Consider the following 17,893-nt stretch of genomic DNA (forward strand, 5'->3'; position numbering starts at 1 on the left):
CCTGGTGTTTAATCCTGTTAATAAGCACCTGAATTCGATTTGTTAGTCTTCTGTTGAGTTTTGCATCAGTGTTAATTAGGATTATGATCTGTGGTTTTCTGTTCTTACAGTGTCTTTGTCTGGCTTTTATGTTCAGGTAATGCTGGTTTTTAAAGATGAGTTTAGAAGTGTTATCTCCTCTTCAACTTTTTAGAAATGTTTGAGAAGACTGGTATCAATTCTTCTTCTGACTGTTAGAATCCACCACTACAGTCATCCAATTTGGGGTTATTACTGTGTTATTAATAACCTCTATTTCCTCAGTTATCTTCTTTCTGACTCTTCTATCCATTATTATGAGATATTGAAGTCTCCAAATAATGTTGTAGATGTGTGTATTTCTGTTTTGAATTCTGTTAATTTTTACTTCAAAAATTTTCATGGTCTGGTTTATATGTAAGTGTTTATAATTGTTACATATTCTTGCTATGTTAAACCTTTTATTAATATATAGTATCTTTATTTGTCTCTTATACCCTTTCTTGATTTTAAGTCTATTCTATCTCTCATGAGTATAGCAACTCTTAAGTGAGACATTATATAGTTGGATTATGTATTTTATTCTTTCTTAAATCGTTATCATTTGGTTTGAGAATTTAACCCATTTACTTTTAAATTGATTATTGATAATGCAGGATTACCTATGCCATTTTGTTACTTTCTTTTTGCTTTTGTTTTTCATTTCCTTCATTATAGTCTTTTTTGTCTAGTTGACTTTTTGTAGTTAAATGTGAAATCTTTCTCATTTCTTTTTGTGTATATTTTGTAGTTTTTTTCCTTTGTTGTTCTGTGGCAATTACATTTAACATTCCTAATTTTATAACACTCTATATGAATTACACAAACTTAGCTTCTATACTATGTGTGAAAAATCTCCCTTAAGAGCTCTATTCCCACTCTCTTCAGTTGTTGATGACATAGAATTACTATTTTATAAACTGTGTGCCCCTAAATATAACTTAATAATTATTTTAAATGAATTAGTTTCTCAAATTATATAAAACAAAAGATGGAGTTACAAACAGAAGTTACAATAATACTAGCTTTTAGACTATTATTTTGTATAGTATATTAGACTCTTAAATCATATATATAAAATTGCTGTTACAGTCCAATCTGAATCCAATAATAGTAGCTTTTATTCCTGTCCATGTATTTACCTTTGTCAAGGTCTTTATTTCTCTTCACATAGCTTCCTGTTACTATCTAGTGTTTTTTCATTTCACCTTAGGACTTTCCTGAGCAGTTCTTGCTGGCAAGTCTAGTGGTCGCAAACTTGCTGAGCTCGTCTTATTTAAGAAAGTTTTAATTTCTCTCTCACTCTTGAAGGGCAGATTTGTAGGCTATAGAATTCTTTCCTTGCTCTTTCTTTTCTTGTATTTATCACCCTACAACACAAAATGTTTCTCTAATGATTATTGCTTATTGTTTGTATGTATCATTGTTTATTCTAATTTTATGGATTAGAATTCAATTTCCAAAATTCAGGGAGTTTGTAGATTTTGATCACTTATATATTTGAGGCTCCTAGACTAACTCTTAGTACGTAATAGACTCTTGATAACTACATAATGAATAAATAGGTACACAAATGCACTCATTTATGAACATGTTCATTTTAGTTACCATGGCTACTACTGTAGTTCAGCTTCTTTCATTTTCTAGTATTATAATGATATATCTCTTTGTGGATATTAAGAATTGAGTCAGATGATATACACAATATTATATGGGTAGAGTTAGTAGACTATTGAATGAATAAATACATTTATACATACATATATCCACATATATGGTACAAAAGGTAAAATAAATACATGTATACATTATATGGTACAAAAGATAAAATAATTTCATTGTCAAAAATTGTATGAAATGTATTGCCAAATACTATCAAATTAGTTGATTAATTCTTAAGTTTACTGCAATGCTGAGGTTTTCCTGACTTAAATAAAACACATTATTACCTTAGATTTTTAGTAAAAAAGAGTGATTTAACATTTAGAAAATTGCTTTAGTTTTTAGTGGAATAGAAATATTAGATACCTGGCCTGTTTTATATTTCAAAAGCCAATTTAAATATTGTAATATAGTACTTTAGAACCATAATAAAATATAATTTATTTTCTCAGTTTCATCTCTAGACACTGAAAAAGGACCCAAGCCATGTGCAGACCATAGTTGTGAATCTTCCAAAAGACTATCTAAGGTATGTTATGTGAGGTGAGAAAAAAGAGAACATGCTCAGTGTGTAAGTAAGCATCTTAGCTATTTATAAAACACATCACCACTACCCTCATAACACACTCTTAGGGAATTCAACAATAAAAATAAAACTTCATCACATAACATCAAATAATAAATAAGAATTTAGTAGAATTAATGTTTTTAAGAAATGCTTTGAAATTTAGCATTTTTAACTGATTATATTAGGAAATTGGATTTTCCCATTTATATGGTCTTATTTGCTACTGCAAATTAATTTATAACTAATAATCAGATAGAATTCTCTCCATGTCCCTATTATTCATCCTGAATAATAAATTTGACCTATACTATTTGTTAACTGTGTTCATATTGCTCTGTACTCAGCATCTTGTATCTATGCTTAGGATGAAAATTACACTGTAATTCCCAGAAGCAGTTTAGTTTAGTTTCTCTTTTACATGATACTTAACATATTATTTATGCTCAGTAAATTTATGGCAGATTTTCCTACTTCAAATTACTCTTCAGTGATCCTGAAAGTGAAAGTGTTCCCCTCAATCATGTTCCTCTCTTTGCAACGCTATGGACTAGCCTGCCAGGCCCCACTGTCCATGGAATTCTCCAGGCAAGAATACTGGAGTGGGTACCCATTCCCTTCTCTAGGAGACCTTCCCAACCCCAGGATTGAACCAAGGTCTTGGTACATTGCAGGTGGATACTTTACCACTAGTGCCACCTGGGAATCACAATGACCCTGAACACTTTATTTAAAATAATATTTTAAAATATTTTGGATATAAAATAATTTACATTATGATGATTGTGACAGTTTCCTATGAAAATCATAGGTAATGCATATTTCATAGGTCAGTATTTATAATGTTTACCCAGTGAAATTGACAGGAGAATGATTTCTTAAATTAGTACTCACTAAGCCCCCTGAAGGGCTTTCCTGGTGGCTCAGGTGGTAAAGAATCTACCTGCAATGCAAGAGACCTAGGTTCAGTCCCTGGGTCAGGAAAATCCCCTGGAGAAGGCAATGGCCACCCACTCCAGTATTCTTGTCTGAAAAATTCCATGGTCAGAGGAGCCTTGTAAGCTACAGTCCATGGGGTTGCAAAGAGTCAGACACAATTGAGCAACTAAGTAACTTAGCCTCCTAAAAGACAGCTTCAGTTCAGTTCATTTCAGTTCACTCACTCACTCGTATCCAACTCTTTGAGACCCCATGAACTGCAGCACACCAGGCCTCCCTGTCCATCACCAACTCCCGGAGTCCACCCAAACCCATGTCCATTGAGTCAGTGATGCCATCCAAAAATCTTACCCTCTGTCATCCCGTTCTCCTCCTGACCTCAATCTTTCCCAGCATCAGGGTCTTTTCAAATGAGTTAGCTCTTCGCATGAGGTGGCCAAAGTATTGGAGTTTCAGCTTCAACATCAGTCCTTCCAGTGAACACAGGACTAATGTCCTTTAGGATGGACTGGTTGGATCTCCTTGTAGTCCAAGGGACTCTAAGAGTCTTCTCCCACAATTCTTCAGTGCTCAGTTTTCTTTATAGTCCAACTCTCACATCCGTACATGACCACTGGAAAAACCATAGCCTTGACTAGATGGACCTTTGTTGGCAAAGTAATGTCTCTGCTTTTTAATAGGCTGTCTGAGTTGGTCATAACTTTCCTTCCTTAAGCGTCTTTTAATTTCATGGCTGCAGTCACCATCGGCAGTGATTTTGGAGCCCATAAAAATAAAGTCTGACACTGTTTCCACTGTTTCCCCATCTATTTGCCATGAAGTGATGGGACCAGATGCCATGATCTTAGTTTTCTGAATGCTGAGCTTCAAGTCAACTTTTTTGCTCTCTTCTTTCGCTTTCATCAGGAGGCTTTTTAGTTCCTCTTCACTTTCTGCCATAAGGGTGGTGTCATCTGGATATCTGAGGTTATTGATATTTCTCCCGGCAATCTTGATTCCAGCTTGTGTTTCTTCCAGTCCAGCGTTTCTCATGATGTACTCTGCATAGAAGTTAAATAAGCAGGGTGACAATATACAGCCTTGACGTACTCCCTTTCCTATTTGGAACCAGTCTGTTGTTCCATGTCCAGTTCTAACTGTTGCTTCGTGATCTGCACACAGGTTTCTCAAGAGGCAGGTCAGGTGGTCTGGTATTCCCATCTCTTTCAGAATTTTCCACAGTTTACTGTGATCCACACAGTCATAGTCAATAAAGCAGAAATAGATGTTTTTCTGGAACTCTCTTGCTTTTTCCATGATCCAGCAGATGTTGGCAATTTGATCTCTGGTTCCTCTGCCTTTTCTAAAACCAGCTTGAACATCTGGAAGTTCACAGTTCACATATTGCTGAAGCCTGGCTTGGAGAATTTTAAGCATTACTTTACTAGTGTGTGAGATGAGTGCTGTTGCAGCCGCTGGGCTCGTGGTTGTCATTGCTAAGGCCAATATCAAACTTTTTTTCTCAGTATTTTCTTAGATATTTTAGTTTCATGCCTTACATTTAAATCTTTAGTATATTTGAATTTATTTTTGTGAAAGGTGTAAGATAAAGATCTACTTTTGTTCTTCATCTGGAAAAATCATTTGCCCAGCACCTTTTATTGAAGAGGCTATTCTTATAACTGTACATTCTTGACTCTCGCTCTCTGTGTAAGACCATTGATTATATATGTGGGTTTATTTCTGAATACTCTATTCTGTTTCATTGATCAGTATGTCTGTTTTTATGCCAGTATCATATTGTTTTGGTCAATATAGCTTTGTAAAGTAATTTGAAATCAGAACATGTGATGCTTTCAGCTTTATTTATCTTACTCATAGTTGCTTTGACTCTTTGGTATATTTTGTAGTTCCAGATGAATTTATTTTTGGTGTGGCGGGGGAATGCCATTGGGATTTGGAAACATTACATTGAATGTCTATATCCCTTTAGATATTCTGGACATTTTTACAGTATTCTTCCATCTGAAGGTAGGGTGTCTTTCAATTTATTTATTGAAAAAAAATTTCTCATCAGTGTTTTATAGTTTTTGATGTACAAGTCTCTCATCTTTGTACTTTGTATTATTTAAATTATTTTTTTCTTGGTATTCATGTAAATGTTATTATTTTCTTGATTTCCTTTTTAGATAGTTACTTGCTTATGTACAGAAATGCAGCTTTTCTTCTGTTGATTTTATATCATGCAGCTTTTACTGAATTTGCTAATTCTAAGATTCTTTTGTGGAGTCCTTAGAGTTTCTTGCATATATGAACATGTCATCTTCAAACAGAGAAGATTTTACTTCTTCCTGTCAGATTTAGATGCCTCTTATTTGTTTTTCTTTTCCAATTGTTCTCCTTAGGAATTTCAGTATCTGAAATTAAAGTGGCAAACTGGGTATCCTTTCTTTGTCCTACTCTTAGACAAAAAACTCAGTTTTTCACTTTTGAATATGATGCTAACTGTGGAATTTTTGTATATGAACTTAATTACAGTGTTGTGTTTAAGGAAGTTCCTAATATTCCTACTTTACTGAGAAATTTCTTTATGAATGGATGTGAAATCATGCTTTTCTACATCTATTGTGATAATACATGATTTCTGTTTTTCATTCTGTTAATGACTGATTTGTGTATGTTGAAAGATCCTTGCATCGCAGGGATACATCTCACTTGGTCATGGTATATGATCCTTTTAATATGTTGTTGAATTTGATTTTCTAGTGTTTAGTTGAGGATTCTTATATGTGTGTTAATCAGGAATATTATAATTTTTTGTTAAATTTTGGTGTCTTTGGTTTTGGAATCAGAGTGGTACTGGCCTCACAAAACGTGTTTGGAAGTGTTCACTCTTCCATATTTTGAATGAAATTTAAGCAGTTTTGGTATTAATTCTTTAAATATTTGGTATAATTCATGTATAAGACATCTGGTCCTAGAGTTCTTTAGCTAATTGGTTTTTGATAACTGGTTCAGTCTTCTTGTTATTGATCTGTTTGTCTTTTTTGTTTTTTAAAATTTTTAATTCAGTCTCTGTATTTTGTATGTTTATAGGAATTTGCTATATATTCTAACTTAGTCAGTTTATTGGCATATAGTTTTTCATAATAGTCCTTTATCACCTTTTATCTTTCTGTGGTATCAGTTGTAATATGTCCCCTTACATTTCTGATTTTATTTATTCAAGTGTTCTCTTTTTTGTTGTTGTTAGTCTTGATAATTGTTTGTCTTTTTAGATTATTTTTTAAAACACAGCTCTTGGTTTCCTCATTGTTCTATTGTTTTTCTCTTTTCTAGTTTATTTCTTCCCTAGTATTATTTATTTATTTATTTATTTTCTTCTAACTTTGAGTTTCATTTGTCTTTCTTTTTCTGGTTTCTTTAGATATGAAGTTAGGTTGTTTATTTGATGTTTTTCTTTTTTTCTAATGTAGGCTTTTATTGTCGTTAATGTACCTTGTAATATTGCTTTTTCTGCATCTTATAAATTTTAGTATTTTGTGTTTTGTTTACATTTGTTTTATGATATTTTCTTATTTGCCTTCTTTGACCCAGTGGTTCCAGGATGTGTTAAATTCCACATATTTGTAAGTTGTTTCATTTTCCTTCTGTTATTGATTTCTAGGTTCATTTCATTGTGGTTGGAAGATAATACTTCGTTTGAGTTTAGTATTTTCCATATTCATAATGACATGTTTTGTGATCCATCTTGTAGAATGTTTGTATGCACTTGAGAAGAATACATATTCTTCTGCTGACATTGGAACATTGTCTGGAGCATTCTATGTATCTTAAGTTCATTTGGAACATTCTGTGTATCTGTTAAGTTCACGTGATCTGTTGTATTGTTCAAGCCTGATGGTTCTTTAGTGATTTGCTCTCTGAATATTCTGTTGGTTATTCAAATTGGAGTATTGAAGTCTATTATTATTGTATTGATGTCTATTCTTGCTTTCAGATCTGTCAGTAATTGCTTTATACATTTATTTAAATGCATTGGGTGTTTATATACACCCAGCGAGAACCTGAGAAATGCTGGGCTGGAAGAAGCACAAGCGGGAATCAAGATTGCCGGGAGAAATAGCAATAACCTCAGATATCCAGATGGCACCACCCTTATGGCAGAAAGTGAAGAGGAACTAAAAAGCCTCTTGATGAAAGTGAAAGAGGAGAGTGAAAAAGTTGGCTTAAAGCTCAACATTCAGAAAACAAAGATCATGGCATCTGGTCCCATCACTTCATGGCAAATAGATGGGGAAACAGTGGAAACAGTGTCAGACTTTATTTTCCTGGGCTCCAAAATCACTGCAGATGGTAATTGCAGCCATGAAATTAAAAGACACTTACTCCTTGGAAGGAAAGTTATGACCAACCTAGATAGCATATTCAAAAGCAGAGACATTACTTAGCCAACAAAGGTCCATCTAGTCAAGGCTATGGTTTTTCCAGTGGTCATGTATGGATGTGAGAGTTGGACTATGAAGAAAGCTGAGCACCGAAGAATTGACGCTTTTGAACTGTGGTATTGGAGAAGACTCTTGAGAGTCCCTTAGACTGCAAGGACATCCAACCAGTCCATTCTAAAGGAGATCAGCCCTGGGATTTCTTTGGAAGGAATGATGCTAAAGCTGAAACTCCAGTTCTTTGGCCACCTCATGCGAAGAGTTGGCTCATTGGAAAAGACTCTGATTCTGGGAGGGATTGGGGGCAGAAGGAGAAGGGGACGACAGAGGATGAGATGAGTTTGAGTGAACTCCGGGAGTTGATTATGGACAGGGAGGCCTGGTGTGCTGTGATTCATGGAGTTGCAAAGAGTTGGACATGATTGAGTAACTGAACTGAACTGAAACACCCAATGCATTTAAATCAGGATATTGTTTCCCATATTTCACTTTCAACCTCTCAGTGAAGTGTAGTTAACTCTAAAGTTAATCTTTGTAGCCAGCAAGTAGTTGGATCATCTTGTTTTATCCATTAAGCTATGGTAGAGAGTTTAATCAGTTTACATTTATGATTATTATTGATAGGTAAGGGCCTACGATTGTCATTTTGTTAATTATTTTCTGTATGTTTTGTAGTTCTTTTGTTCCTTTCCTCCAATGTTGCTGTCTTTCTTTGTTATTTGATGCTTTTTTTTTTGCATTGATACACTTTGATTCCTTTCTTTTTTTAAAAGATATTTTCTCTTTGGTTACCATCAAGCTTATATATAAATATTTTAGTTATAATAGTCTATTTTAAGCTGATAACTTCAATTGCATACAAAAGTCTATATTTATACTCATCCTTGACCTGGTATGTTATTGACGTCACAATTTGCATCTTTTATATTGTGCATGTAATTATAGATTTTTATACTAATGTTTTTTATACTTTTTTCTCTTTATTACTATACTTTTTTCTCTAACTTTTGTACTGGTTTAAAATGTGATATATGTGTCATCCGTATAGTATTAAATTATTCTATATTTGCTGTGAGGTTTATACTTTTTTATGTTGGTTTAAAATGCTCTTTCAATTTGCTTGTTGGACTCTCTATCACTTCTTATAAGGCAGTGCACTCACCAGGGCAGAGCACTGAGATACTCAGACTTCTAGTGGTATTAAACTCTTTCATTAAACTTTGGTCATCAAGAAAATTCTTCATGTCTCCTTTATATTATATACTTTTATAGATATACGGTTTTGCAGATATATGCTTGTATATATAGCTCAGACTTCTAGTGCTGTTAAACACTTTCAGGTTTATTTGTCTAGGAAATTCTTTATGTCTCCTTCATTTAAAATTATAGTTTTACAGATATATACACTTTTACAGATATATATCTATATCTATCTATATATCTATATCTATCTATCTGTCTATCTATCTATATATATATATATACAGCTTCTCCATCTTTGACTGCAATAGAATCAATCTGATTTTGGTACTGACCATTTGGTGATGTCCACATGTAGAGTCATCACTTGTGTGGTTGGAAAAGTTTGTTTGCTATGACCAGTGTGTTCTCTTGACAAAACTCTGTTAGCCTTACCCTGCTTCATTTTGTAATCCAAGGCCAAACTTACCTGTCACTTTTAAGTATCTCTTGACTTCTTACTTTTGCATTCCAATCCCTTATGATGAAAAGGGCATCTTTTTTTGGTGTTACTTCTGGAAGGTCTTGTAAGTCTTCATAGAACTGTTCAACTTCAACTTCTTTAGCATTAGTGGTTGAGGCATAGACTTGGATTACTGTTATGTTGAATGGTTTGCCTTGGAAATGAATCAAGATCAGTCTGTCATATTTGAGACTGCACCCAAGTTACTGCATTTTGAATTCTTTTGTTGACAATGAGGCTACTCCATTTCTTCTAAAAAATTCTTGCCTGTAGAAGTAGATACAGTGGTAATCTGAATTAAATTCACCCATTCATGTCCATTTTAGTTCACTGATTCCTTAGATGTCAGTGTTCACATTTGCCATCTCCTGTTTGACCATGTCCAGTTTATCTTGATTCATGGACCTAACGTTCCAGGTTCCTATGCAGTATTATACAGCCTTGGACTTTGCTTTCACCACTAGGCACATCCACAGTTGAGTATAATTTCTGCTTTTGTCCAGCCACTTCATTATTTCTGGAGCTATTAGTAATTGCCCCCAACTCTTCTCAGGTAGCACATGGGTGATTCACCTGTCATATCTTTTTGCCTTTCCATACTGTTCATGGGGTTCTCACAGCAAGAACCCTGGAGTGGTTTGCCATTTTCTCCTCCAGAGGAACACATTTTGTCCGAACTCTTCACTATGAACTGTCTTCTTGGGCAGCTCTGCATGGTTTGGCTCGTGGCTTCGTTGAGTTACACATGCTCCTTCTCCATGAGAGATCATGAGCTCCTTATTGCAAAATTCAGGCTTAAATTAAAGAAAATAGGGAAATCCACTAGGCCATTCAGGTATGACCTAAGTCATATCCCTTATGATTATACAGTGGTGTTGATGAATAGATTCAAGAGATTAGATCTGGTAGACAGAGTGCCGGAAGAACTATGGACAGAACTTTATAATATTGTACAGGAGGCAATGATCGAAACCATCCCAAAGAAAAAGAAATACAAGAACATAAAGTGGTTGTCTGAGGAGGCTTTACAAATAGCTGAGGAAGGAAGAGAAGCGAAAGGCAAAGCTAAGGGAAAGGTGCACCCAACTGAATACACAGTTCCAGAGAACAGCAAAGAGAAATAAGACCTTCTTACATGAACAATGCAGAGAATAGAATGGGAAAGACTAACAATCTCTTCAAGCAGATTGGAGATATCAAGGAAACATTTAATCCAAGGATGGACATAATAAGGGACAGGAATGGTAAGTACCTAACAGAAGCAGAAGAGACTAATAAGCACAGGTGGCTTTGTTGGTGGAAATGTAATTTATGCAACCACTACAGAAAACAGTATGGAGATTCCTTAAAAAGCTAGGAATAAAAACTACCACATGACCCAAGAATCCCAGTACTGGGCATATACCCTGAAAAAACCAAATTGAAAACGACACATGTACCCCAATGTTCACTGCAGCACTGGTTACAATAGCTAGCACATGGACACATTCTAAATGTCCATCAACAGGCGAACGGATAAAGAAGCTGTGGCACATATATATAAGCAACTATTACTCAGTCTTAAAAAGGAATGCGTTTGAGTCAGTGCTGATGAGGTGGATGAACCTAGAGCCTATTATACAGTGAAGTAAGTCAGAAAGAAAAACAAGTATCATGTATTAATGCATATATATGGAATCTAGAAAGATAGTGCTGATGAACCTAGTTGCAGGGCAGCAATGGTGATGCAGATAACATGGACACGGGGGTCAGGGATGAGGGAAGGAGAGAATGGGACAAATGGAGAGAGTAGCATGGAGATGTATACACTACCATACATAAAATAGACAGCCAGTGGGAATTTGCCTTATGATTCAGGGAACTGAAACTGGGACTTGGTGACAACCTAGAGAGGTGGGATGGGGTGGGATGAAGGAAGGAGGTTCAAATATGTATACCTATGGCTGATTCATGTTGATCTCTGATGGAAACCAATACAATATTGTAAAGCAATTATCCTCCAGTTAAAAATAAATTTTTTACAAAGAGAAAAAACATCTAGTTGAAATTGAGATTCTTTTATGTATAAAATATACATAGAATTTCAGAGATTTACTGTAAAAATAAAGATGCAAATTATATCAATAATTTTCATTGATTTTATGTTATGATGTATGTTGATACACTGGATTAAATGTATTCCTAAAATAAACTAATTTCACCTGTTTAAAAAAAAAAGAGATAGCAAGAATACACAGAACTATACAAAAATGGTCTTAATGACCCAGATAACCATCACTCACTTAAAGCCAGACATCCTGAAGTATGAAATAAAGTAGATCTTAGGAAGCATTGCTACAGCAAAGCTAGTGGAGGTGATGGAATTCTGGCTGAACTATTTCTAATCCTAAAAGAGGATGCTGTGAAAGTGTTGTGCTCAGTATACAAGCAAATTTGTAAAACTCAACAGTGGCCACAGGACTGGAAAAGGTCAGTTTTCATTTCAGTCCCAAAGAAGGACAGTGCGAAAGAGGGTTCAGACTATCAACAGTTGCACTCATTTCACATGCTAGTAAGGTTGTCCTCAAAATCCTTCAAGCTAGGCTTCAGCAGTACATGAAACAGAAACTTCCAGATGTACAAACTGGGTTAAGGAAAGAGGAACAGGAGATCAAATTGCCAGCATTTGTTGGATCATAGAGAAAGCAAGGGAATTCCTGAATCTACTTCTGCTTCATTGACTGTGTTAAAGCCTTTGACTGTGTGAATCACAGCAAACTGTGGAAAATGGTTAAAGCAATGGGAATACAAGACCACCTTACTTGTATCCTGAGAAACCTATATGAGGGTCAAGAAACAACAGTTAGAACTGCACATGGAACTGCAGACTGGTTCAAAATTAGGAAAGGAGGAGTACAGTTCAGTTCAGTTCATTCGCTCAGTCATGTCCGACTCTTTGTGACCCCATGAATCGCAGCACGCCAGGCTTCCCTGTCCATAACCAACTCCCGGAGTTCACCGAAACTCATGTCCATCGAGTCAGTGATGCCATCCAGCCATCTCATCCTCTGTCGTCCCCTTCTCTTCCTTCCGCTAATCCCTCCCAGCATCAGGATCTTTTCCAGTGAGTCAACCCTTCTCATGAGATGGGCAAAGTATTGGAGTTTCAGCTTCAGCACCATATCTTCCAATGAACTCCCAGGACTGATCTCCTTTAGGAGATCTCTGGTTCCTCTGCCTTTTCTAAAACTGGCTTGAACATCAGGAAGCCTGGTTTGGAGAATTTTGAGCATTACTTTACTAGGATGTGAGATGAGTGCAATTGTGCAGTAGTTTGAGCATTCTTTGGCATTGCCTTTGCAGTCCTGTGGCTACTGCTGACTTTTCCAAATTTGCTGGCATATTGAGTGTAGCACTTTCACAGCATCATCTTTCAGGATTTGAAATAGTTCAACTGGGATTCCATCACCTCCACTAGCTTTGTTCATAATGATGCTTTCTAAGGCCCACTTGACTTCACATTCCAGGATGTGTGGCTCTAGGTGAGTGATCACATCATTGTGATTATCTGGGTCATGAAGATCTATTTTGTACAGTTCTTCTGTGTATTCTTGCCACCTGTTCTTAATATCTTCTGCTTCTGTTAGGTCCATACCATTTCTGTCCTTTATTGAGCCCATCTTTGCATGAAATGTTCCCTTGGTATCTCTAATTTTCTTGAAGAGATCTCTAGTCTTTCCCATTCTGTTGTTTTCCTCTATTTTTTTTGCATTGATCTCTGAGGAAGGCTTTTTTTTATCTCTCCTTGCTATTCTTTGGAACTCTTCATTCAAATGGGAATATCTTTCCTTTTCTCCTTTGCTTTTCGCTTCTCTTCTTTTCACAGCTATTTGTAAGCCCTCCTCAGACAGCCGTTTTGCTTTTTTGCATTTCTTTTCCATGGGGATGGTCTTGATCCCTGTCTCCTGTACAGTGTCACAAACCTCCGTCCATAGTACATCAGGCACTCTATCACATCTAGTCCCTTAAATCTATTTTGCATTTTCATTGTATAATCATAAGGGATTTGATTATACAGTCATACTTTGATTATTCATGGTCTAGTGGTTTTCTCTACTTTTCTTCAATTTCTTGAATTTGGCAATAAGGAGTTCATGATCTGAGCCACAGTCAGCTCCTGGTCTTGTTTTTGCTGACTGTATAAAGCTTCTTCATCTTTGGCTGCAAAGAATATAATCAATCTGATTTCGATGTCGACTATCTGGTGATGTCCATGCGTAGAGTCTTCTCTTGTGTTGTTGGAAGAGGGTGTTTGCTATGAGCAGTGCATTCTCTTTTCAAAACTCTATTAGCCTTTGCCCTGCTTCATTCTGTATTCCAAGGCCAAATTTGCCTGTTAGTCAGGTGTTTCTTGACTTCCTACTTTTGCATTCCAGCCCCCTATAGTGAAAAGGACATAATTTTTGGGTGTTAGTTCTACAAGGTCTTGTAGGTCTTCATAGAACTGTTCAGCTTCAGCTTCTCAGCATTACTGGTTGGGGCATAGGCTTGGATCACTGTGATATTAAGTGGTTTGCCTTGGAGACGAACAGAGATCATTCTGTCATTTTTGAGATTGCATCCAAGTACTGCATTTTGAACTCTTGTTGACCATGATGGCTACTCCATTTCTTCTAAGGGATTCCTGCCTGCAGTAGTAGATATAATGGTCATCTGAGTTAAATTCACCCATTCCAGTCCATTTTAGTTCGCTGATTCCTAGAATGTTGACGTTCACTCTTGCCATCTCTTGTTTGACCACTTCCAATTTGCCTTGATTCATGGACCTGACATTCCAGGTTCCTATGCAATATTGCTCTTTACAGCATTGGACCTTGCTTCTATCACCAGTCACATCCACAACTGTGTATTGTTTCTGCTTTGGCTCCATCCCTTCATTCTTTCTGTAGTTATTTCTCCACTGATCTTCAGTAGCTTATTGGACACTTACTGACCTGGTAAGTTCCTCTTTCAGTGTCCTATCATTTTGCCTTTTCATACTGTTTATGTGGTTCTCAAGGCAAGAATACTGAAGTGGTTTGCTATTCCCTTCCCCATTGGACCACATTCTGTCAGACCCCTCCACCATGACCCATCCATCTTGGGTGGCCCCACACGGCATGGCTTAGTTTCACTGAGTTAGACAAAGCTGTGGTCCATGCGATCAGATTGGCTAGTTTTCTATGATTGTGGTTTCAGTATGTCTGCCCTCTGATGCCCTCTCTTAGCAGCTACTGTCTTACTTGGGTTTCTCTTGGACGTGGGGTATTTCTTCATGGCTGCTCCGGAAAAGCGCAGCCGCTGCTCCTTACCTTGGATGACTTGCCCCTCCTGACCTTGAACGTTGAGTAGCTCCTCTCGGCCCTCCTGCGCCTGCACAGCTGGCGCTCCTTTGCCGTGGGGTAGCTTGTCTCAGCTTCCACCCCTGACCTCGGACGTGGGGAGCGGGAAGGAGGGAAGGAGTAAGATAAGGCTATATATTGTCACCCTGCTTATTTAACTTCTCTGCAGAGTACATCATGCAAAATGCTGGGCTGAATGAATCACAAGCTAGAATAAAGATTTCTTGGAGAAATTTCAACAGCCTCAGATGTGCAGATAGTTCCACTCTAATGGTAGAAAGTAAAGAGGAACTGAAGAGCTTTTTGATGAAAATGAAAGAGGAGAGTGAAAAAGCTGGCTTAAAACTCAGCATTCAAAAAACTAAAATCAAGGCATCCAGTCCCATTACTTCATGGCAAATAGATGGGGAAGAAATTGAAACGGTGACAGATTTTATTTTCTTGGGCTCCAAAAATCACTGCTGATGGTGACTGCAGCCATGATATTAAAAGACCCTTGCTCCTTAGAAGAAATACTATGACAAACCTAGACAGTGTATTAAAAAGCAGAGACATCACTTTGCTAATGAAGTTCCATATAGTCAAAGCTGTTTTTTTCCCAGTAGTCATGTATGGACATTAAAGTTAGACCATAAGGAAAGCTGAGGGCCAAAGAATTGGTACTTTCAAGTTGTGATACCAGAGAGGACTCCTGAGAGTCCCTTGGACTGAAAGTATGTCAAGCCAGTAAATCCTAAAGGAAATCAACCCTGAATATTCGTTGAAAAGACTGATGTGAAGCTCTGTTACTTTGGTAACCTGATACAAGAGCTGACCGACTGGAAAAGACCCTCATACTGGGAAAGACAGAGGGCAGGATAAAGGGGCAGCAGCAGATGAGATGTGTAGACAGCATCATAGACTCCAATGAACATGGTGTTGAGCAAACTCTGGCAGTTGGTGAAGTACATAGGGTTGCAAACAAAGGGCCACGACCTAGCTACTGAACAACAACAGAACAGTCGATATTTTCTGTTCATAGCCTTGTTTCCGCAGTTTGACTGTATCACCGTATACTCTCCTGACCTAAAAGGTTTGTGCCAGAAAATCCTCTGATAGTATCATTTGGGGAGGAGGATGTCCCCTTTATTTGATGAATTTTATTTTCTCTAGCTTCGTTCTTGTTAATGTTAATAACATTATCTCTTGGCGTAGTTTTCTTTAGGGCAACATATTTGTTTTTATCTGAGGTTTATAAATCTGAATGTCCATTCCCTCTGCAGATTTATTTGGCATTATTTTTTGAAATAAGCTTACTGGTACTTCCTCTTCTTGAGGGAACTCCCTAGTGCGTGTACTGATTTAGTGATGATGTCAAGTGAGTTTCATTGGATTTCTTTACTCTTTTCTTCTTTTTGTTTCTGTGACTGGGTAATTTCAAATGATCTGCCTTTAATTCACTGATTCTTTTTTGTTTGTTTGTTTGAGTCTGCCTTTGAAACTCTCTCTGTTGAATTTTTAAGTTCAGTCACTATATTCTTCTTGCTAGAATTTCTGTTAAATTCTTTTTTATGGTTTGTGTTTCTTTGTTCCACTTCTTGAGTTTTGTATTTATCTATATGTATACACATTGTTTTTTTGATGTTTGTCTCTCAGTGTAGCTTACTGAGTTTAAGATCATTTTGAATTCTTTTTAGGCAATCCATAGATTTTTATATCTTTGCAGCTGGTTATTTGACCTTTTTTTCATTCTTCTGTGGTGTCATGTTTTGTTGATTCTTGTGATCCTGGTAGCCTTGCGTTGGTGCCTGGGCATTTAAAGGAAAGTTTCCTCTTCAATCTTTGCATTCTGGCTTCCAGGGATAATGGCCTTTACCAGACTAGAGCTTCTAGGTGTCTCTCAAGCCTTTTTTCTCAGCTCTTGCTTTTTCCTTGGGGGTGTGGAGGATGTTTCAAATTGTTTCTTCTCAGTCTCACTGAGTCCTGTTAGATTCTGAGAGTCATATCAGGTAAGTGCGAACCAGTCCTTTTCTAGACAGCACTGCGTGAAATGTCAAGGCTTTTTGTGAATTTTCTGTTTCTCTCCTTCCTTCCTGAAGGGGATGTCTTGGACTTTGCTCCTTCTCTGTTGCATGCTGAGTCATGCCAAGTGCTCGAGAGTCACCTTTTTCTTTTCTCCAGTGTAGGATGTAGATTCTGAGCCAGGGAGTGCAAGCTCCATCTCTCATCTCTCCTGAAGGGACAGTCTCAGGGTTGTGTGCCTTTACCAAATTTTGTGGCGTTAAACTAGTTGCTGGATTCCGTACTGGCTGCTTACATCTGTGTGCTGTCTGTGGGGGCATACATGCCAGGTGCCGTGGGTTTCCACCCCTTTTCTTCTCATCCAGAAGCAGTCCTTGTGGGGAATGACACAAAGGCTGAGACCATCAGACTTTCACTTTTCATGTTCTTTCCCCTGAGGGAGAAGTTGTGAGTTAGAGAGATCTCTCCTGGAGCTGAGTTTTGATGACCTGGGGAAGTGGTGACGTGGTCAAAGTAAAACTGTTTTTCTTAAAATTTTCAGTAGGTCTGATCTTGGGCTTTGTTGTCCATGGGAATGCTGGAGCCTTTCTGCTGTAATCACTAGTTCTTAGAAAAGTATTTTTATCCCTGAATGATTGTCAAATCAGAGTTTTTGTGCAGTGGAAATGAACCTCTTGTTCTGCTATCCTGCTGAACTATTAACTGTTAACAATCCCTGCCTCTCAATTAGAATATTTAGACCAGTTACATTTAAATTATCTGCCATTTGGATTTAAATCCACCATTTCCCTATTTTTTCCCTTTTTGTCACATCTGTTGTAACCTTTTCTTTAGTGCTACTATTTTATAGTCTCGTTCATTGCTTTGTGTTGTTGTTTTTGTTCAGTTGCTAAGTCACGTCCAACTCTTTGTGACCCCATGGACTGCAGCACTCCAGGCTTCCCTGTGCTTCACTGTCTCCCAAAGTTTGCTCAGCTTCATGTCCGTTGAGTCCATGATGCTAGCTAACCATTTCATCCTCTGTCTCCCTCTTCTCCTTTTGCCTTCAGTCTTCCCTAGCATCAGGATCTTTTCTGATGAGTTGACTCTTTGTATCAGGTGGCCAAAGTATTGGAGCTTTAGCTTCAGCATCAGTCCTTCCAATAAATATTCAGGATTGATTTCCTTTAGGACTGACTGGTTT

The 17,893-nt window shown here is 37.1% G+C and overlaps 1 protein-coding gene across 1 annotated transcript in view; it reads left to right on the forward strand.

Moving 5' to 3' along the window:
• ZPBP (zona pellucida binding protein) overlaps nt 1-17,893 on the forward strand; it is a 127,250-nt gene that overhangs the window by 58,173 nt on the left and 51,184 nt on the right. Inside the window, exon 6 of the mRNA XM_052639235.1 lies at nt 2,172-2,248. Within this exon, the coding sequence (XP_052495195.1) occupies nt 2,172-2,248 (77 nt within the window). The remainder of the gene's footprint in view (nt 1-2,171; nt 2,249-17,893) is intronic.

This window comes from Budorcas taxicolor, chromosome 4 (genome assembly GCF_023091745.1).
Source record: "Budorcas taxicolor isolate Tak-1 chromosome 4, Takin1.1, whole genome shotgun sequence".
Taxonomy (NCBI): Eukaryota; Metazoa; Chordata; class Mammalia; order Artiodactyla; family Bovidae; genus Budorcas; species Budorcas taxicolor.